At 40.8% G+C, this 22,930-nt stretch overlaps 1 protein-coding gene across 1 annotated transcript in view; it reads right to left on the reverse strand.

The window, feature by feature from the left end:
* BICRA (BRD4 interacting chromatin remodeling complex associated protein) overlaps positions 1-22,930 on the reverse strand; it is a 2,119,634-nt gene that overhangs the window by 253,007 nt on the left and 1,843,697 nt on the right. Inside the window, exon 13 of the mRNA XM_044070712.1 lies at positions 5,050-5,163. Within this exon, the coding sequence (XP_043926647.1) occupies positions 5,050-5,163 (114 nt within the window). The remainder of the gene's footprint in view (positions 1-5,049; positions 5,164-22,930) is intronic.

Below are 22,930 nucleotides of genomic sequence, written 5' to 3' on the forward strand. Positions count from 1 at the left end.
AAGGGGAAGGAGTTTCTTAAGCATGTGTTTTTTATATGTTTATAACTCTGATAAAGTCTGTTGCATTTTCAGATGAAAGCACTTAATGGTATTAAATATTTTTTTACTGTGGTCTCCAGTTCATTCCCTTGGCTTTTGGTTTGTGTTCTCATTTGTTGGCATGGAATGCAATTCCGTGCGGTTCTGGGTTTCATATGTTACACATGCACTACCCTACTTTCCCTAGCACAGATGGCACTACCTCATATCATCACATCTCTCCTAGTCTGAAGACTCAAGCTAATTTTCAAGTGACCCTGGAAAAACGTTGCTTGAGAGAAATGAACCTGTCTAGGAACACATTAACCTATACTTATCTTGAGAACTCATCTGCATTGGCATCGCTGACCCAACTACTGTGCTACATTGTCATGTCATATGCCTGCAACCCTAGGCTCCAACTTAATAACTTAACATTTTGCTGGCTGATATGATGTAGCCATGTTAAGGGATTGTCGTCTATAACCACAATAAATTTCCTTTCATAAAAACAGGGTTGAAGTTTCTGCAGTGCCCATACTATGATTAGACATTATTTTTTCTACAGCTGTATAACATTCCTCACTGGGTTGGAGTCTGTGGCTGAGATATACAACTGGGTGCCTTTCTCCCTCTGAGGAAACCTGGCTGAGTACAGCCACCACCCCATGGTGTGAAGCATCCAGCTGCACAACAAATTCTTTGCTGTAATCTGGACTGGCTAACTAACACAGGGGGTCCCTCCCAAACCCCATTTAAGCTTTTGGAATGCCTGTTAGCAGGCTGGGGTCCACACTACCTTATCTGGCCTGTTTTTCCTCATTGGGAATGTGAGGGGAGCAGCTACTGTACTATAATTGGGAACAAAGTTTCTAGAATACCCCGGTGTCCCCAAAAATGATCTCACCTGCTTTCTGGTAACAGGACAGGCCATGCCTGAACAGCTTCCACTTTGCCAAGTTCTGGCAACAATCCAGTAGAAAACAACTTTTAAAATGGGAAGACAACATCATAACTTCATAGCCTTCCTCTACTGGTTCATACGTATACACACTATTCATGCTGTCAGAAGACTGACTAGAGGCCTACTCACCTAAGTCTATCAATACTAGATGGGTTTTACAAGGATTCGCTTGGTTCACATACCCTTACCATTCATGTATTTGACTTAAGAATGTTGTGAACAGTTGAACCTCTTTCCACATTAAGCAGATGACTCATCTCTGTTCTGCAACAGAAGCAACTTTATGACAGGCTTTTTTAAGTAAGTAATCTAAGCTACATAACTAACTCTGAATGCTCATAAAACCAAATATGACATTCCCTGGTAATGAAATAATTCAGCTTTGACCAATATAACCACCACTACCAATACAGCCACTACTGATGGACACTTTGAAAGCATGTATTCCACTGAACATTTTACTGCTATTATAAATTCAAGTTTGACCAATGCTCACAGATACAAATCAATGCAGGGGATCTCTTTAAACAATGACTCTAAGATAATTTACTAAACTGCAGACACTGTAACAGAGCTGCCAGATCTATAATAAATGCCACCCAAGGAAGCCATAACAGGGCCCTCTCTCAATAACATTTGAGAGAGTCATGAAATAGGCCAACAAATTCATTGGCTCTTTTCCCATCTCCATCTGTCAACATGCATTACTCACTTGCAACTAGTATGATCTTCTGGGGTGTCTTGGCCCATCAAAAACAAACCTTCTGAGTAGTAGCACACTGAAAATGTGTGGTGATGGACTTCACTTGCTGTCCACAGCTACTTATTCAACATGGAACATGTTTTTCATAAAACATCAAAACCATGGAGAATAGTCATCTTCATCAGATTAGTCAAGGCTTGGCTCACCAACAGAGTGTGATTTTTTGCTGCTGGTGACCAAATTCAGGAACAAACTTGAGGTACAGATATGGCTGGTGGGGGCTTTTAAAATGATAAAGTGGCCAATGAGCAGCTCTCCTATCCCAGAAAGAGGAATTCGGGAGTACAGCTTCCTGTGTGACCTCTGGTGAAAATCGGGAGCCTTGCTGTTCAGGAGTATTGTAAGGAAAAGTGACAGATGTACTGATGTTGTTGCACATTATTCCTCTGAGTAGGGATTATAACCAGCAGTTTGCTACAGATAAATAACTCCCAGCGCATGGTTCCAGCTTCCTACAGGGTTTTGTTCTTCAGTTCTAAGATATGCACCATAAAGCCAACTCCCTGAGGATCCAGTGGGCCCATCCATCAAAGGGATACATCCAGGATTGTGCAGTGGAGCTACAGAGGTATCCATGAGAGTGGATTGGGTCCACAGGGAAGAGAGACAGAAACCATAGGCAGGTCACAGTGTGGGGAGCACAAAAAAAAAAAAAAAACAATTAAAAAAAAAAAAAAATTACAGGCAAAATATTTTCTCAATTTTTCTACCCATAATACTATTCTTGCTCTCTAACTTTTTACGATTTCTGTATGTTGTCTTTGCTTCCAGCAGTCATCAAACCTTAATAAGGAGTCATGCCCTCTCAGACATGCCTCCTTTGGCCTATGCAGCATTAGTGTGCTATTGTAAGGAAGTCTGCATGCCCCACCTACCTTCAGTTTACAAAAGACAATATATGTAAGTAAATATATATCAAATCATACACTGAGATATTAATTTTTAATTACGCTTCTACTTTTATTTCACCAACCTATTAAAATTGCCCCTTTTCAATTCATTCGCACATATGGGTAACAAGAATGGGTGATTTTGATAACCACTTTTAACTCCATAGTTGGGAAGTTTTAACAAGACCTACCACTTCAGGGTTCCACTAGCAACAAGCAAGGCTATAAACCTGCCAAAATGGATATCCTTTTGTGAACCTGGGCAATGGGCTGTATGCTACCAATTGGCGGGCCCACAACTATTACAGTGAATGCCACTTTCCCTACAAATCCATTTTGGCCACACTTGTAACTGGCACTTCCTTCCCCATATAACACATATGCAGATATACAAGCCAGTGACTGCAGCCCCCTGACAATGTAGAGCAGCTAATTCAGCGCTAGTTACCAGCACCGCAAACAGGTGCTTTCACTTTACAGTAAGAGGCTGACCACCCTAAAGACTTCAGTTACATAATGATCTCACAAATAAAACCTAATGTGTAAAACTCCAAATTCTGAAGTAGAAAAGAGGGTGAAAAAACATCTATGACAAAGAGCCCTCTTCAACACAAATGGAAATGGTGAATGTTCATGCAAACGTGACATGTGGCAGGGCATTTTCTAGTGGGTATATGTCTGAGAAGACTCCCAAACACTGACAACATTAAGAAGGAAGAAGGGAAACAGAAGCCCAAGAAGTGAGTTTGGAAAACTTGCCCTGAAGAACTGCACTCCCAAAATATGCCTTCCTCCAGGACTGGAGATCTAAGTTGTACTGTTTAAGAAAGGTGCACAAAAGATGACCATGCAAATGACTGCTGCAAGCAAACTTGGGTACATCTGTAAAGCATGACCTACAAAAGCAGCGTTTCTTCTGGCAGACTGTCTCAAGTAGATCAGCAGGTTGCTGGGTTGTTGACAGCAAAACACAGTTCACCTGACAGGGCCTGCTCAGTCATGGAGAAATCCTCCTTACCCAGATAAAGGGGGAAAAACAGCTAATCTGAGTCTTATACCGGTGGACTCTCTTCAAAAAGAACTGCAAGTGGAGTTACATATGTTGCGAATGGTGCATACACTCTACTTAGTTCTGAGCTTCAAAAAAGGCAACCAAGTCAAGAGATGGTTTCAGAGTCACTTCCAAAATTACTCTAGCAGGAAGTGGGAGCTTTGACAATGGTCAACCACTAAGAAGACATGGAAAGAGATGAAATTTTGTCAAAGTTCTGATTCACAACAGAGGCTTTAAACTATACCACATGACAAAGTTGAGGGGAAAATTCTCTTGTCATATGTATACAGGTGCTTAGGCTCCTTATGAGGAAGAAAGTTGACAAGATGATGGGGCTCCAGAAGCTAGACAAAAATATAAATTAACTTGCCTCATTATCGATATCACTGAGATCAGGTACATTTGCGGTGCCTATATACAACTCTACTTAAAAGGTGTGGAGAAGAACCTCCAACATACAAGTATGAGTGTTTTCCACATTTGAAGAAAGGAGGACAGACTGTAAAGGAGGAATAAGCAATGCCCTCTATGGCCTCCATGGCTATCTGCTCCACTTCAGAACTTAAGAATATTCTGACTGTTGGTCAAGGATGAACGTACTAATTCAAAACATACCTCATCAGTCGGGGAGGTTCTCTAGTGAAGAAGTTCTCGGGAGACAAGCAGCAAACTTCAGGAAATATGGTCTCGATCCAACATGCAAAAGAGAAGACACATGCTACCACATAAGCATGGTGAGCAATATTTACTGAACTGTGGCAACTACACCCACTTAGTATTCCATCTTTTGATCCCTCAAGTCTGTATGCCTGTCTCATGATTGGGATCTCCAGACAGGCATGCCATCTGGTCCTTAAGGTACTTGGTTCCTCCAATTCCATGATGACCAGCAACGAAGGTCAACATCTTCAGCTATCATCTCCTTGTTGCTGAATTTATCTGGTGGCAGCAACTACTGTTGAGACTGACCTACAATCAAGCAGTAATGACTAAGACAACCTTAGTTCTTAGGGGTAATGCCTGCATAAGTACCTCGAGGATTGATTATTTGTAATAAGTGAGGGGAACTTTCCCAAAATGACTTGGGTAAAGTAATAAAAGAACTTAAGACTACTGGGTTGTCAATGCAGAGAAAGGCAAAAATGGGACTTGTCATGAAACAGTGTGAAAAGGCACAAGAAACAACAAAGTAGGAATATTCCAAGTGTACAAACACATTGCAGAGTGCCTCTCAAGATATGACAAACACCTTTAATGCTAGAGTGGAGGGAAAATGATAGCACGAGAAGTGGGCTGCAGCCCTACCATGTATGTAGGATGAGGAACACTCCCGCTAATAAAAAGGAACATCCACACTTACCACCTGCTGCTGCTGTGCCTGCACTGCTGCTCCTGACAGAAGAGGTGACATTACTTTTCCAACAACTTGCAGCTTCCCAAGGCCTGATACAGAGTTGATAACACCAGATTTTGTCTGCTGAGAAGGGAGAGAGAATAAATTTAACATGTCTCCATCGCTTTCCCAGTCTCAATCATTTTGCACTATTTTAAGTACCTCTAACTTTTGTGTAACTAGTGTATGAACACCACACAGTTAGATGTGACTACTTAAAAAAAACATACCTGCAAGCAAAAGGCAGACTTGTGTGACACAACCACGTATAAAGTTTCAAAACTGCACACAAAGTCAAAAAGGTAATGTCTGGTATGACTCAATTTCCTTTGTACCAATAAAGACAACTATTGGAATACATGTATACGATCCCACAACAGCAAATATGGAAAGTACAACGGCATAAGATCTTACCATAACAACAGACATCCATATAGATCACTGTTGAACTACTGCTAAATAGTGGGAACTATCCTGTTGAGGATACTGTACACCCAGACAGCATATCAAAGCTTGAAAGCCTTCCTCTTGGAATGTATATCTGACTCATGATGTGCACAAGAGTATATGCTAACATACAAGGGATGTACAAGTACAAAGCTCCTTAGAGATTTCCTGCCACATTAAAAAAAAGACTTTAGCCCAAGGAAAAGGTAGGAACACATTTCAAATCAGCAGAAAAGAAAGAGGAAAAAGGTAGGTCCCACCTCGGCCAAAGAACAGAAAGAAAAAAGGAGCTGAGAGAGAGGGTGCATATACTGCAACAGTAACGTATGTGGACATCTACTGTTATGGTAATCTCTTAAACAACTGTACCATGTCATTCATTTGATCACTATTGCAGTGCAGCTAACTAGTAGGAAGATTACAAACAGGGAGGAGTGTGGAATACAACTAGATGAAGTTAAGCACAATCTGAAGAACAGAACTGGCAAAAACAGTTCTTGCCCTAGAAAGTATATCAACTTTCGACTTTTTGTAAAGATGTGAATGGAAGACTAAATGGCAGCTTCTAGAATAGTACATGAATCCAGATCCTTGAAAAGGCCCTAGTAAAATGGACTTTGACTTGGCCACAAAAACCTTTTCCATAGCAAATATAACAACAAAAGATAGAAAGATAAATCCATCTGGAAATTGTCTGTAAACAACAAAACCCATCTTTTTACCCTCAAGACACAAAAAGATTTTCTGATTACCTGAAACGTAGCTTTCTCCAAATAGAAAGAAAGCTGTGTTTGACTATTCAGCAAATGAATGATTCTGTCTCCCTATTTTGAGGACTGAGAAATTTAGGTAAATAGATGGACTGGTTTAATGACATTTCATTTACATCCTTGGGAGTAAAGGAAGAGTTAGTCCCAAAAGAAACCCTATTTCTATGATAAAGCAGAAAAAGAGATGTAAAGCCATCAACAAAACATTTTTTTTTTTTTTATGTATAAGATTTTAAAAAAGCAGAGGAAGCCAGTTCAAAGGGAGTGTGCGCTAAATTTTCAAGTACATAGTTTAGGTCCCAAAGTGGATGAACAGATTTTCTTGAAGGCTTGACGTTTAAGGACACCTTTTAAAAATAGCTTGATTTTGAAAAGTGAAGTGGTAGATGAATAAGTAGACAGCCAAACTTTCTAACAAACGTGCTTTAGTGGAAGAGTATGTCAGTCCAGAACTGAGCAGCTCTCACAAATATGTAAAGATAACACAAATACCCAGTTTATAAAGGTCATGTCCTTTCTTTTAGCACCAATTTGAAAATCTCCTTTTTGGAAATGTCATATTTTCTAGTAGCAGGTTTACTAGCTACCTGTAATATCTACAAGTGTGTCACATCATCTTATAAAAGGTGCCTAAATAGTATAAAAATCCTATCATGCAAACTATTAGACTGACTGTCTGCAAGTTTGGGTAAATGAGAGAGATCTTTCATTGTGCAAGTCCATCCTTTGGGTCACTTGTGGTGATTCCCCTTGGCTAGATGAAACAAAGGACAGACAATCTTCTCTGGGAAAAACTGTGTCACCAACAGAAACTTTGGATTGACCTTCGTGACTTTTATAATCAATAGAATTAGGGGAAAAGGAAGAAAGGCATAAGGGAATTTTCCTTTCCAAGTGACTGACAAGTGGCCTGTTTTTCATGTTTCTGTGCATGGACTCTGAAGCAGAACGGTCTGAGCTGCCTGTTCAGAGTGGAGGCAAACAGGTCTATCTAGGGAGCTCCCACTGATGAACAAACTCTTTAGGAAGTCCTCTAACATCCATTAGTGTCAGCCTACTTTGGATCTGCTTAAGTAGTCTGCCACTGAGTTTAGCTGTGAATGAATACAAAGGAACAGCCTATGATGAATAGCAATCTTTCAAGCTCTCATGGCTAAGCTAACATGCGGAAATGTTAGGATTTTGTTCCATATTTGTTGATATACTACTTGACTGTGGCATTGTTGAAGTGCTCCTGAAGACCAGATGTGTTGATTGAAGAGCATGGATCAGGGCTTTCATTTGCCTGATATTTATTACTTCTGAATCTATCATACCTTACTGACACTTACTGGACCTTTACATCTACAGAGAGAATCTTCAAGCCAGGTCTAAATCATATGTGGAGACATCATGACAGGGAGTGTGAACAAGAAAAGTTACTCCTTGGTTGACGGACATCTGGTCAATCCAACAAAGAAATTCCTTCTTTGCAAAGGGTGTGATGATGTGAGGTATTGACAGCTATGCCAGGAGAAGTAGGGCAGTGGATGTGGAACATAAGCCAGCATAGAGTTTTGTAAAGAATTATATGACATTTGTATTTCAAACTGATTTGTACAGGTGCTTGTGTTAAAAATGTACCAACAGTGGGTCCTGCTGGACAGAAAAGAAATACACCTTTAAGCCAGACTGTTACAATACATTAAACAGTTATGATACAAAGGATAGTGGGAGAGAAGAGGTTAATCTCCGTCCAGCTAACTTTGAAAAATAGTCTGAAATTAAATTATCTGGTTTAGGCCATAAATATTTTATCTTACAGTTCTGACTGCAGCCAGAGACAACCAGAACTAGAAATCATACTGTATTATCCTTGGAGGTAAACTAATTGCTACCCTAGAAGGGTAGACGTTTTTGAAATGGTTTTCTAGCTTCCAAATGCTATACCACATCTTAGCAAAGCTCTGTGTATGGTATTGCATATGTGTAAGATTCTGGCTCAGTTTCTAGCAACGGGGGTAGTGTGGGAACCAGACGTCAAGTGACCACATGTCAATCTGTAATCCAGTACTGAAATAATGTTTTTATAGTAGATGAGAGAGAAGTCTCAGGGCAGTCTGTGAAACCTGACAAGGAAGACCACATACCCACTTCATCTTGCCTTGCCCTAGTAAGTGAACTAGGAGACAGTAATTCTTTACATCAGTCAGGAAAATAGAGAGAGATTAGTTAAGTACTGTTTTTCTGTATCTGTGTGAACCTTTCCCATCTGTGTTTTTAACATTACCTGCGATTGAAACTCTGGTGTTTATTGTAAATAATTATTTAGTATTTTCATATTCTTTTATTATTAAATATATTTAAACTTTTCTTTGTGGCTGGTCTTTTAGAGAATATTTTAACCATTGAGAGTATTTATTTGGTGACACTGTGGCCGCTTCTGAAAGCCTTGCTGTATTGGTCAAACACTACCATTTGTATTAGTATTACTTTTACTAAATATAATTGGATACCCTGATAAAAGCCTTAGCATAGCTGGCTTTGGAGTGTTCTGGTGGCAGTACCTACTTTATAGTCTGGGCAGAGTGAGCACAGTTGGTAAATCTGTACCAGCCTTTCCCAGGTGTGTGTGTGTGTGTGTGTGTGTGTGTGTGTGTGTGTGTGTGTGTGTGTGTGTGTGTGTGTGTGTGTAAATCAAACCTCAAAGTGTGTGCGTCAGCTACCTGGATCAGGGACACAGAGCACTGGTTTCATGGAGAGGGTGGTAGAGGACTTGGTTTGGAACACTCAGCTGAGGACTCAGCTCTACAGCTGTGGTCAGTGTGGAGTCTTATTTGGGGCCCAATGAGAGATGAGAAACCCAGACCCAGGATAGGAGTGTGTTTCCTGTGTGCACTTAAGGGAAATTGTGCTTGGTGCAGACAGCTGCATCTGGAAATACTGTGTACATCTATCTGTGTTCCAAGTGAATGCCCCTCACCAGTGTCTGTGGTAGGACAGACTCTTTGATCACTGGTCCAGAGGAGAGACGTCAAAAAGGGCAAGAAAAGGAATGAGAAGTTCAGGGGGTGGCAGTGCTGTGCTATAAACTGAGTTGACATACCACTGAATTTTTCTCATGTGGCATCTAGTAAAATGTATTATTTGCACAGCTGAAGCCATGTACCCCCATGGGTCTCAATATTACTCAATGTGGTAATTTCTAAGGGAATGAGACAGTGAACATAAAAAAATCAAAAGCTGTATTTTGTCCCAAGAATGGAAAGCCATCATCAGTGTTAAAAAGGCATCCCAGATAAATACATTTTATGATGGTTGATGGGTGGATTTCTTCATGTTTATGGTAAAACCCTAACACACAAAGAGATCTATAGTGAACTGAAGATCCTGGACAAATCAGTCTTTTGAAGAACTGTAGATTAAAAAATTATTTAAATAAGGGTGCATGTGAATACTCTGGAGCCTGGAAAAAGCTATCAAAGGAGCATGTCATTTCATAAGAACCTTTGTTGCTGTAGAAAGACCAAAGGTGAAAGCAGAAAAATGAAAATTAAATCCAAAACAATATCAAGTATTTTCTATGGTATGGATGAATATAGATGTGAATATTTGAGTCTTTCTGCTCCAGGTAACCAAAAAGCTTGAGGAAGGATCATAGGCAGATCTGACATCACCTTGAATTTTGGAATTCATGTTTAGAGGTGGCAAGTTCTAACTAGGTCTCCATGTACACCCTTTTTTGAAACAAGAAGAATCTTGAGTAAAACCCTTGTCCTCTGTGGGATTGAGGGACCAGTTTTATGATTTCCTGATGGTACAGACCTTGAAGAATAGGCAAAACTATGAATTCTTGGTTTGAAGTAACCTAAGGAATTCCAGGAGGGAGATGGGGAAGGTTCCAAGTTAGTTTGTATCCTTTCTGAATTATGCTCAGAACCTCTTTACTTGATATTATATCCAAAGCAGCAGACTGGAAAGTGTGTGTGTGTGTGTGTGTGTGTGTGTGTGTGTGTGTGTGTAGGGTGATACGTTTTGAAGGCTGAAGGCTTGTGAGAAAAGTATCTTTTAGGTCTTTTGAAATCTGATTTGGTTTTCTCTCAATTCTTTTTAGTACCTTGTTGAGATTTTTGATCTTTGTGAAAGAAGTGGCTTGCTTGTGAAGGGTAGTTGCTCTGGAATTTTTACACAGAGGAGAAAAAAACTGCATATTTAATTTCATGAGATTTTAAAAATCTCAGCAGTAGCTGGACCAGAAAGATTATTTCTGTTCAAAGGGGCACTTGCTTTCCTTCCCAGTGAAAATGCTACATAACCTTAAAAACAGTAACATCAAAAGAAAATTATTCTAAAGGAGAGTCTTCATCTTCTGACTCACACCCTGCTGGTGGATTAGACCTGTGAATAATAAGCTAAAGACGATTCCTCAGATTTAGCTGAATCCTCTTCTCCTGAAGACTTCTCTTTTCCTCTTTTGAGGAATTAAAGGAGTAAAAAGGAACTGAGGAGGCTTTAATCACATCAGAGCTTTAAACAGACCTACTGCTGTTACATTACTCATGCTGTGGACCAGGAGGAGGAATAACAGGAAAGTAAAGCCATGTATTAACTCACCATAACAGTAGATGTCCTACTGATCAATGTTGCAGTATTCCACAAACACTGGAGTTATCACACCAAATAACCTGGATGTCTAGCCAAGGTACCAAAGCCAAAACCTTCTATAGAGCCATACATCTGACATATGACCCAAGCCCACAGGCATATGGGTACATAAGTGGATACAATCGTAAAACCTCAGACTAATGTGCCGCCACGCTGAATGCAGGCATCACACCTGATAGTTTTATGCACGGTTGTTGGTACCATTGGTCTACACTGGTCCAGTTAAGTGTCCCACTGGGGAACCTTCCTTTACTTTTCTCAACGCTACTGTTATTTATTGCTCTATCAGATGTCTGCTAGGAGTGGAAAATGTGATTGTGGTAAACAGACTCCCTGCAAGGGTTACTTGGGTTGAGATAACCCAATGGTCTGGAATATTGCGACAGTGATCTAAGGAATGTGAGGCAGAGATGCACCTCAAAATCTAGCAGGGATGTCCTCTCAAACAAGGATCTGTGAAATGCTCTCTGGTCCCTCAGAAATTATCAGCAGAGGTAGCCTTTTCTTAGTCTTACCTTCAGTCTAATCAGTCGAGTGGGATGTGCCTACAATATAGATCTTGCTAGCCACAACAAGGTTCACAATAGTAGGAAAAACAATTGAAACTGGTGGTCTGATGGCTTATCAAGCATGTCAACACAGACATCTGGGGCCATCAGGACAACAGATACTTCCAAAGGTTTAGGTTTCTTGATATTCATTCACAGATACTGAAGGATGTCTGAAAGAGATGGCCAAGAGGCTAGCCTATCTTACACAAGTTCCTTAAGTCTTTGGTTCTCCAAGTACATTTTTAGAGATCCTAAATGACTACTGATAGTCTTGAAGATGAATGACTTGCAAATGGAGCCCTTCCTAAAGTTATGCTCAGAACTTGAGCAAAAAACACTTGGAATGATGGTCTCTGTAGGGAATCTGCCTAATGCAGTCACATTTACCTCTCTTTGCTGACACGAAATATTACCAATCAGTCAAAATATCAGTGAAACAGGAAGGATTCCCAGTGGGGATATTTACCTGCCCATAACAATGGGAAACTGACATTTAATAATCATGTTTAAAAATAACAATGGGAAACTGGTATAGGTTATACGGCTAACATACTAAATGGAGATACCTAGTCTTTCTTCTTGGGCTAGCAGCAAGAAAGTTCTAAAGAGCTTTGCACCAATGCTTCGCTTATTTACCAGTACGTACTTTCATGCAAAAGTCATGAGTCAGACATACAGCCCAGGAGGAAGGCACACAAGCTTTTGTATACTGTCCGGACATATGGTATTGATGGCAGTATACATCCCACTAGTTAGTAATACTAATGAAATGAATGACATCAACAGAATGCCATGACTACAAGACAATTCAAGGAAAAGTTGAAAGGAAAGAAGCCATTACTATCAGCAGTGAATGTATTTTGCTATAGACATATTGTAACACCACAAATCACACAAAAAACTGAGTAAAATAAATTAAGCACTGGCTGTATCAAGCACACAAAATATATAATTTATTAGAATAAGTGCTATTTGCTAATACAGTGATGGCCTGGTGGGAGAAAATATTATTCCCAACTCCTTTTTACAAATATATATCCTTATACGTTCAGTATTTGGACAACTTGTTTGTAGCATGGAATGGACCATGTGATCTGATTCCCCAATTTTTGGAGTACATTAATCTGAGTACAGAATTTTTGAAGTTCATCTAGGATATGATTGTAATAAAAACATCCTATTTGGATGTTATGGTCTCTAAAAAAACAAGAGGGGGGTATAAGTCTACTATTTTTAGGAAACCTTCCTACTCAAATAGTATTTTGGATTTTTCCAGTAATCACCCCTTACATGTAAAAAAGGGGGATTATAAAAGGGCAACTAGTAAGAGCAGCCCGTATGGTCTCGGAATATGAAGACTTTCTGGAAGAATGCGAAAAAATGTCTATAATGTTTAGAGAGAAAAGATACCCAGTGGGGTTGATTGAAAATATTAAGAGTGAAGTTATTTACAAGTAGCAAACCCTGGTATATAAACCTATTTTGGATACGAGTAGAAATAGTACTGAGTATGAAGAACCTCAACGAATAGATGTACAAGGGGTAGATAACCAGGACATGCCTGGCACAAGTAATAGCAGTAATAATGATGGTAATAATGATAAAATTTTATTAGGATGAGGTGTTCCCTTTTGTCCCTTTGTAACTGTCAATTCTAGAGATATGTTTATAATTCAGATCATCAGAAAAAATTGGAACTATATCTTACAAGAAAATTTGGGTAATGTCCTGGGGGACCGTCCAAATTTAGTTTACAGGAGAAGACAGAATTTAAAAGGTATCCTGGAGAAATGTGGTAAGTGTAGGATAAGGTAAAATGACAGCCTGTGGTATGTGCTCACAATGTAACCACATTTTGTCAACAACTTGCGTTCAGGTTTGTGACAAAAGAATAATTAGGCAAAAATACAATTGTAATTCCCAAGCAGTGGTTTATTTGGCATTGTGCAAGGACTGTTCAGCATTTTACATAGGTAAAACCAAACGGAAATTGGCACAGAGGGTATATGAGCACATGTATGAAATCAGACAGGCCAACGAAAAAAATGCATTATATAGGCATATTAAAATTTACCCACAACACACCTTTAAATTTGTAGTTTTAGAGCAGGTCAGGTATAACAACAGGGGAGGACCTTGAAAAGTTTATTTAGAGACCAGGGAAACATGATGGCAGATTTTTACTAATGTAAGTATCCCCCCAGGTCTAAATGAACTGGTATCTACTACCAGTACATTAAAGTTTAAGGTTTACGATAGATGAGATGTCAGCCAACATTCTATGTATTATATTTTATAAGGTTTTTATGAAGGTATATTTATTAATTGTGAAGGACATTTAAAAAAGTATGTAAAAGTCTTGTACTATCTCTGTATAAGTCCTTTTGATTTAAATTCATAATAATGATCAAGTGTTCCTTTAATGGATGAATTAGATGTGATTTTTAGTTGGTTTGTTTGAATCAGCTGCTAATATAAAAGTGTCATGGTTATTTATTAATTTGTCTGAAGAAGTCTGGTGATGTGCACCAGACTACAGCGCTTATCCTAATAAATTATATATTTTGTGTGCCTGATACAGCCAGTGCTTAATTTATTTTACAGACACATTGTATACAAAGCACGTATTATATCTTATTCAAGACCCGTGTTTTTGTGAAACATGACTATACAGTTGGCAGCTTTCCAGTACTGTATTTTTCTTTTAGTTTTTCCACTTGCTTCCTTTCTTTGAGATCGCTGCCCATGGTACCCCACCACACTATCAAAACACAGTATGATGAAATATGATTCACCCTTATGCTTGCCCTACAAACTTCAGTGTTGAGGAACCTTCTAGCTCCATGGTGGTGAGCGATGCACCACCACCCTGAACTGCTCCAATTAATTTAATCTGGTCCTAGGCTAAAAAGCCTTCAAAAGTTATGCATTTCAGAGGCAGTATTTCTGTGAAGGGCAACCTGAATATAGTACAGATCTGCAAAAGGGTTAGACCAAAAAGCAGATCTTAGAAGAAAGGTGATTGCAAGAGGTACTCATCATTTGGGAACACTCATCATATATGCTTTTTATCACACATCACATTCACCATCATCCAAGTTCATATTACTATGAAGACCTAATGCTGGTGGTGTGCTGGATTTCCAAATAGAATCTTGGTCAGTGCTGGAGTCATTCACACAGTAAGCACTGCTTGGAACTTTCCTTTGGTATTTCAGCTATTTCTCATGCATGGAGATATGACTGGAAAAAAAGCTTGCTCTTTTCAATGAAAGAGCACTGCAATGTAATTGGAGAAAATGAAGCAATGTTACAGAGACCTCTCTCAAGGATTAACGGTTTTGGTAAAGTTATTTTATAGACAGCTGTGCTGCCTTGTACAGGAACAGTCAAATATTTGGATTAATTCACAAGCATTAACTGGATGTGTGAGACAGTTGCACAATCCTTTGTAGTATAACTTAACACAACTTATCCTACCTCTAGACTGTGTTGCCAATTGCTTGGGAAAGTGCAAGCAACAGTATGTGGCAGCTTCTAAAATACCTTGTATAGAAATGTTTCTGAAATATGTTGTTGATGGAGCCAATATGTCTGAAAACTGTAATCTTTGGTTCAAGAAAGTACAGTTGTGTAAGTTAAGCTTACTATAACAACAGATGTTTGAATAATCACTGCTGCAGTAGCTTTAGCTATATGGGTTATATCCTAATGAGAATATAACAACCAGCCAACGTCCACAGCTTCAGGTCACCATCCACCTACCAAACTCTCAGGCAGCTTGAGCTGAACAGACAGAGGCTTAGCCCAGAAAGGGCAATGCTAGGAAGAAAAAAAGTACACATCCTGGCATAAAAACAAGGGGGTGGAGGGAGAGAGCGGCTACTGCAGCAGTGATTATTCGAACATCTACTGTTATGGTAAGTTTAGCTTGCACATCTGTACTTTGTTCATCATATTGATCACTGTTTAACTATATGGGTAGATTACCTTAGCTAACTACATTTGCGAGGTGGGAGGAGAAGAGTCCAGGAGCCCCTGGAGAATAGTCCTAACAAAGCTTGATTTGGAGCAAAGACTGATTTGGACTAAGAGAAGGAATCAAGCTTACAATACTTTGTAAAAGTATATATAGAGGACCAAGAATCACCTTTTAGAATACTTCTAGAATCTAACCATTTCCAAATATCCATAGATGAAGACAAGATCCTGGTAGAATGTGCCTTCAATCCTGCCTGAAATAGTTTTATTATGGAGAGTATAACAAAAATGAATTAATAGCCTTTAATAACCATTTGGAAATAGTCTCTTGACACAGGTTGTCCCGTTTTCACACCTTCACAAGAAATGAACAGTTGATCCGAAGATCTAAAAGATTTAGTTCCATCACGATTGTACTGGAGTTGCCTGCGGACATCCAAGGTATAGAGTATCCTTTTACCTCATTTTTAGGTTTAGCAGTTTTGTACCTACCATAAATGTAGATGTTCGAGTGCTAATACAGCTGCAGTAATCACAGATGGGTTTTCTGCCGTCAGGCGGGTCCCCGGTCGGCCGAATTCCAAAGTCTAGGTCCGGCGTCGGTTGTTGTCACTTTCTTTCCTGACGTCAGTGCGACAGGGGTATACAAGACACAGCCGACGCCATATTCTTCAGTCTTTCTTGCCCCAGATGTCAGGTGCCCCCAGAAGGAAGGCAATATATATATATATATATATATATATATATATATATATATATATAGTCAAGCAATGCAATATATTCAAAAATCAGTAGTTGCAAGCAAATACACCATAGAAGGATAACCCAATCAGGTTGTATGAGGAGGTGTTAGCCACTAGGCCTTTACCAAGAGGGGAAGGAGGGAGGGAAAAGTACAGTTTTGTACCTACCATAAATGTAGATGTTCGAGGATTCCATTGCTGCAGTCCTTACTATTGGGTATAGTCCGCGTCCAGTCGGCCCGAATACCAGAGTATCGGTCAGGGCGCATTAGCCTGACGCCAGTACGTCAGGGTACTAATGCGCATGACCGACGTCATATCCTCAGTCTTTTCTTGCCCCAGATGTCAGAAGACCCTAAAAAGACAAGTCCCAAAATACCTGCACCAAAAACATGTACAATATATACAAGAATATATACAAAAATATAAGCATGTAAACTCACCTACACAACCACACCTAAACACAGAGGGAAGGAGGGAGGGGACTGCAGCAATGGAATCCGCGAACATCTAGATTTCTGCTAGCTCCAAAACCGTACTATGTTCTCCGTTTTCCATTGCTGCAGTCCTTACTATTGGGTAGAATCCCAAAGCAGAGGTAAGGGAGGCTGGCAAATCATAAAGAAGTAGGAGCTGACAACATGCCTTGCAAAACAGCTGTGGCAAAACCAGCCCTAGACTTAGAGTAGATAGGAAGGTGATAATGCTTAGAGAAAGTATGCACTGAACTCCAAGTAGCTGCTTCCAAAATATCCTTAGTTGCCACCCCCCTTAGAAATGCTGTTGAAGTGGCAGTAGCCCTAGTGGAATGAGGCCTAATCCCAGCTGGAATCTCCTTGCCATGATGGGAATAACAAAATGCAATGCAAAAGCCAATCCACCTAGAAATAGTTTGTTTTGACACAGGCTTGCCCTGTGAACTCAACGCAAAAGAAACAAACAACTGCTGAGACTGCCTAAAATCCTTAGTCCTGCTTAAATAATAACGCAATTGCCTGTGTACATCTAAAGTGTGCAAAATCTTTTCCCTTTATTTTGAGGGTCTGCATAAAAGGCAAATGAATAGTTTGGTTTAAAGCCACACTAGAAACCACCTTAGGCATAAAGGAAGGATTAGTACGTAATGATACCCTATCCTTATGGAAAATCAAAAGGGCTCTACTGCCATAAGGGCCTGCAACTCAGACACCCTTCTTGCAGAAGTAATAGCCAACAGAAAAGCAGTCTTCCATGACAAGTATTTCAATTCAGCAGTAGCTGCAGGCTCAAAAGGTTGTAGAGTAAGTTTTTCCAACACAAAATTGAGATCCCAAGCAGGAGTAGGAGCTCATGGGGTCTTATATTCTTTGCCCCTCTAAGAAACTGCTTGAACAAAGGATGCGAAAACAAAGGTGGATCACAATCATAGTGAGCTGAAATTGCTGCAGCATGAATCTTAATGGAAGAGAAGGACAAACCCCAATAACTCAGTAAGATATTGAAGAGCCACACTCAAATTAGGCTCAGAAATCTCCAAATTCTTTGCTGTACTCCAAAATAAAAATCTCTTCCATTTTTCTGCGTAGACTCTCCTTGTACTAGGTCTTCTAGCTTCCATAATCACATTTAAAACTTGTTGAGGAAGTTGAGACCTGCTGTGTTTCAACACAGAATATGCCAGGCTGTTAGATGAAGAGAGTGAAGCTTGACATTGAGCAGATGACCGTCCTTCTGAGATAACAGATGAGGAATCAGAGGTAAAGGCCATGGAGGCTTCTTTACCAGACTGTAGTAGTGGGTACCAGTGTTGCCGAGGCCAATCTGGAGCTATCAAAATCATCCTTGGCCTGTCTTGTCTGACCTTTAATAGTACCTTTGGAAGAAGAGGCAGAGGTGGAAAGGCATACACATGAAGGTTTTTCCAACTGAAAGACAGAGCATCCACTTTCCAAGCTGTGTGATGAAACCCCTTTGTGCAATACTTTGGCAGCTGGTGGTTTAGTGGAGAAGCGAACAGATCTATGTCTGGAGTTCCCCATGACACTGTCAATTTCTGAAATACATGTTGATCCACTTTCCACTGGGGATCCATGATTTGTCTGCTTAACACATCTGCTAAGGAGTTCTGTGCTCCTGGCAGAAACCTTGCCTGAAGAGTTAGTTGCAAGCTTAGCGCAGTCTCCCATAAAATCATTGCTTGCCTGCATAGAGGATAAGAATGTGTTCCCCCTTGCTTGTTGATGTACCACATGACAGTTGTGTTGTCTGTTAGAATCAACACCTGCCCTGGAAGAAGTAACTCCTTGAAAGCCATTAATGCAAACTGGACTGCTAACATCTCCTTCATGTTGATGTGTAGATGCTGTAGTCTGGCAGGCTACTTGTCTTGTATCCACTTTCCATTTAGATGAGCTCCCCAAGCAATGTCCGAGGCATCTGTCGTTAAAATCTGACTTGCCTCTGGCCGGGTCACAGAGAGTCCCTTGTTTAGGTGACATTCCTGAGCCCACCACAAGAATTCTTTTTGAAGGCAAGGTATTATTTGAATGACAGTGTCCAAATCCTGGCAGTGCTGTGTCCATACATTTGAGATACCATTGTAGCTTCCTCATATGCAGTTTGGCATTGGGAAGCACCAGAATACAAGATGCCATGAACCCTAATGCTTGAAGGACTGTCCTTGCAGTCAGCACGGACTGATGAGATAGTTGATGGAAGTAAAGTGACAGACTCTTTTGTTTGTCCGGGGTTAAAAAGGCCATCTGGGCTGCTGTATTCAGTCTCACACCCAGAAAGCACATGTCTTGAGAGGGTACTAGACTGGACTTTATTTCGCTCACAGAATACCCTAGGCATCTTAGCACTGCTATAACATATTCCAGATGCTGTAGAAGGTGTTCCTTTTCTTGAGCCAGAATCAGGCAGTCGTCCAAGTAAGGATAGATTTGAATTCCTTGAAGCCTGAAGTAAGCTATCACTGGAGCCAGAACCTTTGTGAATACTCTGAGTAGATAAGCCAAAGGGCAATGCAGAGAACTGATAATGAGAATTTCCAGCTCGAAACCGCAGATACTTCCTGCAACTTAGCCTTATAGGCACATGAAGGTAAGCTTCCTTGAGATCTAAAGTTACCATCCAGTGATCTTTGCCCAGCAGAGGTAAAAGCTGTTGTAACGTCAACATCTTGAACTTGGGAATGTCCAGAAAAGTGTTGAGGAGAGATAAATCCAAAATTGTCTCCACGTGTTCCCCTTCTTTGGTACTAGGAACAGGCGAGAGTAAAATCCTAGGCCCCTTTCTGACTTCCGGTAAAATACTGAGGCAAGAAAAAACCAAAATGTTCCCCAACGGGGTACTTAGCCAACTCTGTTTCGGTCTGAAACTCCGGTTTCGGAAATATTTCAGAACGCCAACCTGCACTCGCAAAACTGCTTCTGCATCGGACCATGCGTCAAAAAAGACTGAGGATATGACGTCGGTCATGCGCATTAGTACCCTGAGTCAGTCTATGACGCCCTGACCGACGTCAGCCTTATACTCTGGTATTCGGGCCGACTGGACGCGGACTATACCCAATAGTAAGGACTGCAGCAATGGAAAACGAAGAACATCCTGTACTGTAGCTGTATTAGCACTCTAACATCTACATTTATGGTAGGTACAAAACTGTACTATGTTCATCGTGCATACAGCTGCAGTAATCACAGATGGGTAGAATCCCAAAGCTACGCTCAGGGTGGTAGGCACTAGGTGGAACTGGGAGCAGCCAGAATGCCCTGCAACACAGCAGTGGCAAAGCCTGCTCTAGTTTTGGAGTATAAAGGCAGGTGGTAGTGTTTTGTGAAGGTATGCACAGAACTCCAAGTGGCTGCCTCCAAAATATCTTTGGTAGGGACTCCTCTGAGGAAGGCCGTAGAGGTAGCTGTGGCCCTTGTGGAGTGGGATCTGATGCCTGTAGGAACAGGTTTGCCATGAAAGGAGTAACAAAACCATATGCAATGTCCTATCCATTTTGAAACTGTCTGTCTGGAAAGTGGCTTCCCTTGAGCTCGTACAGCATAGGACACAAAAAGTTGTTCTGATTTCCTGAAGGGCTGTGTTCTGTCCAAATAGTAACGTAGCTGTCTATGGATGTCTAAGGAATGTAGCAGCCTTTCCCCTTTGTTTTGAGGATTGGGATAAAAGGTAGTTAAGTGTATGGCCTGATTTAAAGCTACCCTGGATACTACCTTAGGCATAAATGACGGGCGTGGGGAAACCCCTGTCCTGATGGAAGATGAGAAAGGGCTGCACAGCCATGAGGGCTTGTAGTTCTGAAACCCTACGAGCTGAGGTAATGGCCAGAAGGAAAGCTGTTTTCCAGGACAAATATTGCAAATCTGTTATGGCAGCTGGTTCAAAGGGAGGTAATGTTAATTTTTCTAGAATGTAGTTAAGATCCCAGGCTGGTATTGGTTGTTTCCTTGGAGATCTTATATTCTTAGCTCCTCTGGGGAACTGTCTTAAAAGTGGGTGAGAGAATAAGGGTGGATCAGTGTTGTACTCTGCAGAAATGGCTGAGGCATGAATTTTTATGGAGGAAAATGAAAGTCCACTGTTCAACAGCTCGGCTAGATACTGTAATATCTGAGGCAAATTCAGTTTTCTAGGATCCTGGCCTTTTTTCTCATTCCAAACGCAAAACCGTTTCCATTTTGCGGAGTAAGCCTTTCTAGCAGATGGCCTTCTGGCCTCCAAAATGACATCCTGCACCTCTTTGGAGAGTAGGGTCTGTTGTGGTGTTAAGGAGTTTTCCATGCTGCCAGATTGAGTGTTTTCAGCTGACTGAAGAGTTTTGTAGCTGTGCTGAGTCAGTAGAAGAGGCATTAGAGGTAGGGTCCAGGGGGGAGTATGTGTTAGGCTCCTCAGGAGTGGGTACCAGTGTTGTCTTGGCCAGTCTGGAGCAATCAGTATCATCTTTGTTCTGTCTGCTCTTGCTTTCAAGAGCACCTTGGGTAGAAGAGGCAAAGGTGGGAAAGCGTAAACTGTCCATGCTGTCCAACTGAATGAAAGGGCGTCCACTCTCCAGGCCTTTGGGTGAAAGGTCCTTGAACAAAACTTTTCCAATTGATGATTCCTGTGGGAGGCGAAGAGATCTATGTCTGGTCTTCCCCACACTTGGATTATCTCTGTAAACACTTGAGGATGCAACTTCCATTCGTGTGGATCTGTCATATTTCTGCTTAGATTGTCTGCCAGCGTGTTTTCCAATCCTGGCAAGTAACGTGCTTGTAGTTCAATTTGCCATTCCAGAGCCAAGTTCCAAAGTGACATGGTTAGCCTGCACAGGGGGTATGAATGTGTTCCACCTTGTTTGTTTATGTACCACATTACTGTGGTGTTGTCTGTTCTTATCAATAATTGCCCTGGATGCAGGAGGTCCTTGAAAATTGTAATTGCATTTATCACTGCTAGCATTTCTTTTTGATTGATGTGAAGGTGCTTTTCCTTTTGGGACCATTTGCCCTGAATGCACCTGTCTGTCATGTGCGCCCCCCAGGCATAGTCTGAGGCATCTGTTGTGATGACTTGATTTGCTTGAGGCTTGCAGAATGGAAGACCTGTGTTTGTTTGGCATGCTTGGGCCCACCATAGAAATTCCTTTTGCAAACATGGGATTATTGGTATTATTGTTTTCAAACTGTGGCTGTGTTGAGACCATAGGTTTTTTAGGTACCATTGAAGTTTCCTCATATGCAACTTTGCACATGGGATTAGAAGAATGCAAGATGCCATGAAGCCCAGAGCCTGCAGGATTTTCCTTGCAGTGAGCCTGGTATAATTTGCTAGTATTTTGAAGTAATGAGTTAGTTGCCCTTGTTTTTCTGGCGTAAGATAGGCCATCTGGGTGTTTGTTTCCAAGTTGGCACCCAGGAAAGTTATTTTCTGAGATGGTGTAAGCCTGGATTTCTCTTTGTTGACTGTGTATCCCAGAGAATTCAATAACCGTGTTACATAAGCCAGATGTTCCAGAAGTATGTGCTTGTTGTCCGCTTGGATCAGGCAGTCATCCAAATAAGGGTAAATTTGTATCCCTTGAAGTCTGCAGTAGGCAATTACTGATGCCAGGCATTTCGTGAATACTCTGGGCGCAGTAGATAAGCCAAAGGGCAATACAGAGAATTGATAGTGGATTGAACCCGCAAGAAATCTGAGGTATCTTCTGCAGCTTTGTCTGATTGGGACATGCAGGTATGCCTCCTTGAGGTCCAATGTTAACAGCCAAAACTCCTTGCCCAGCATGGGAAGAAGCTGCTGTAATGTGAGCATCTTGAATTTTGGTACGAGTAGAAATGTGTTTAGGATGGATAAGTCCAAAATGGGTCTCCAGTCGGTTCCTTTCCTTGGTACCAGAAAAAGTCTGGAATAAAAACCTTGACCTTGTTCGTGAGTAGGTACCTCTTGAATAGCTTTCATGGCCATAAGCTTTGAAACTTGTATTTGAGCCTCTGCCCTTTGATTGTGTGGCAGGTTCGGCATGCCTCTCATTTTTGGAAGAGTGTGAAAATGAAATCTGTAGCCTCTGTTTATAATGTCCAGGATCCATTTGTCTGTTGTGATAATATGCCAATTTCTTGTAAATAATGCCAGCTTTCCTCCCAAGGGTGCTGTCAGCTGAGACTTGCTTGGCATGAAAAGGGGGAAGTCATTGGGTTTGTTTCCTGTATTGCTGTGCACTGTCTTCGCCACCTCT

This window comes from Protopterus annectens, chromosome 1.part0 (genome assembly GCF_019279795.1).
Source record: "Protopterus annectens isolate FY-2018-M chromosome 1.part0, PAN1.0, whole genome shotgun sequence".
NCBI lineage: Eukaryota > Metazoa > Chordata > Ceratodontiformes > Protopteridae > Protopterus > Protopterus annectens.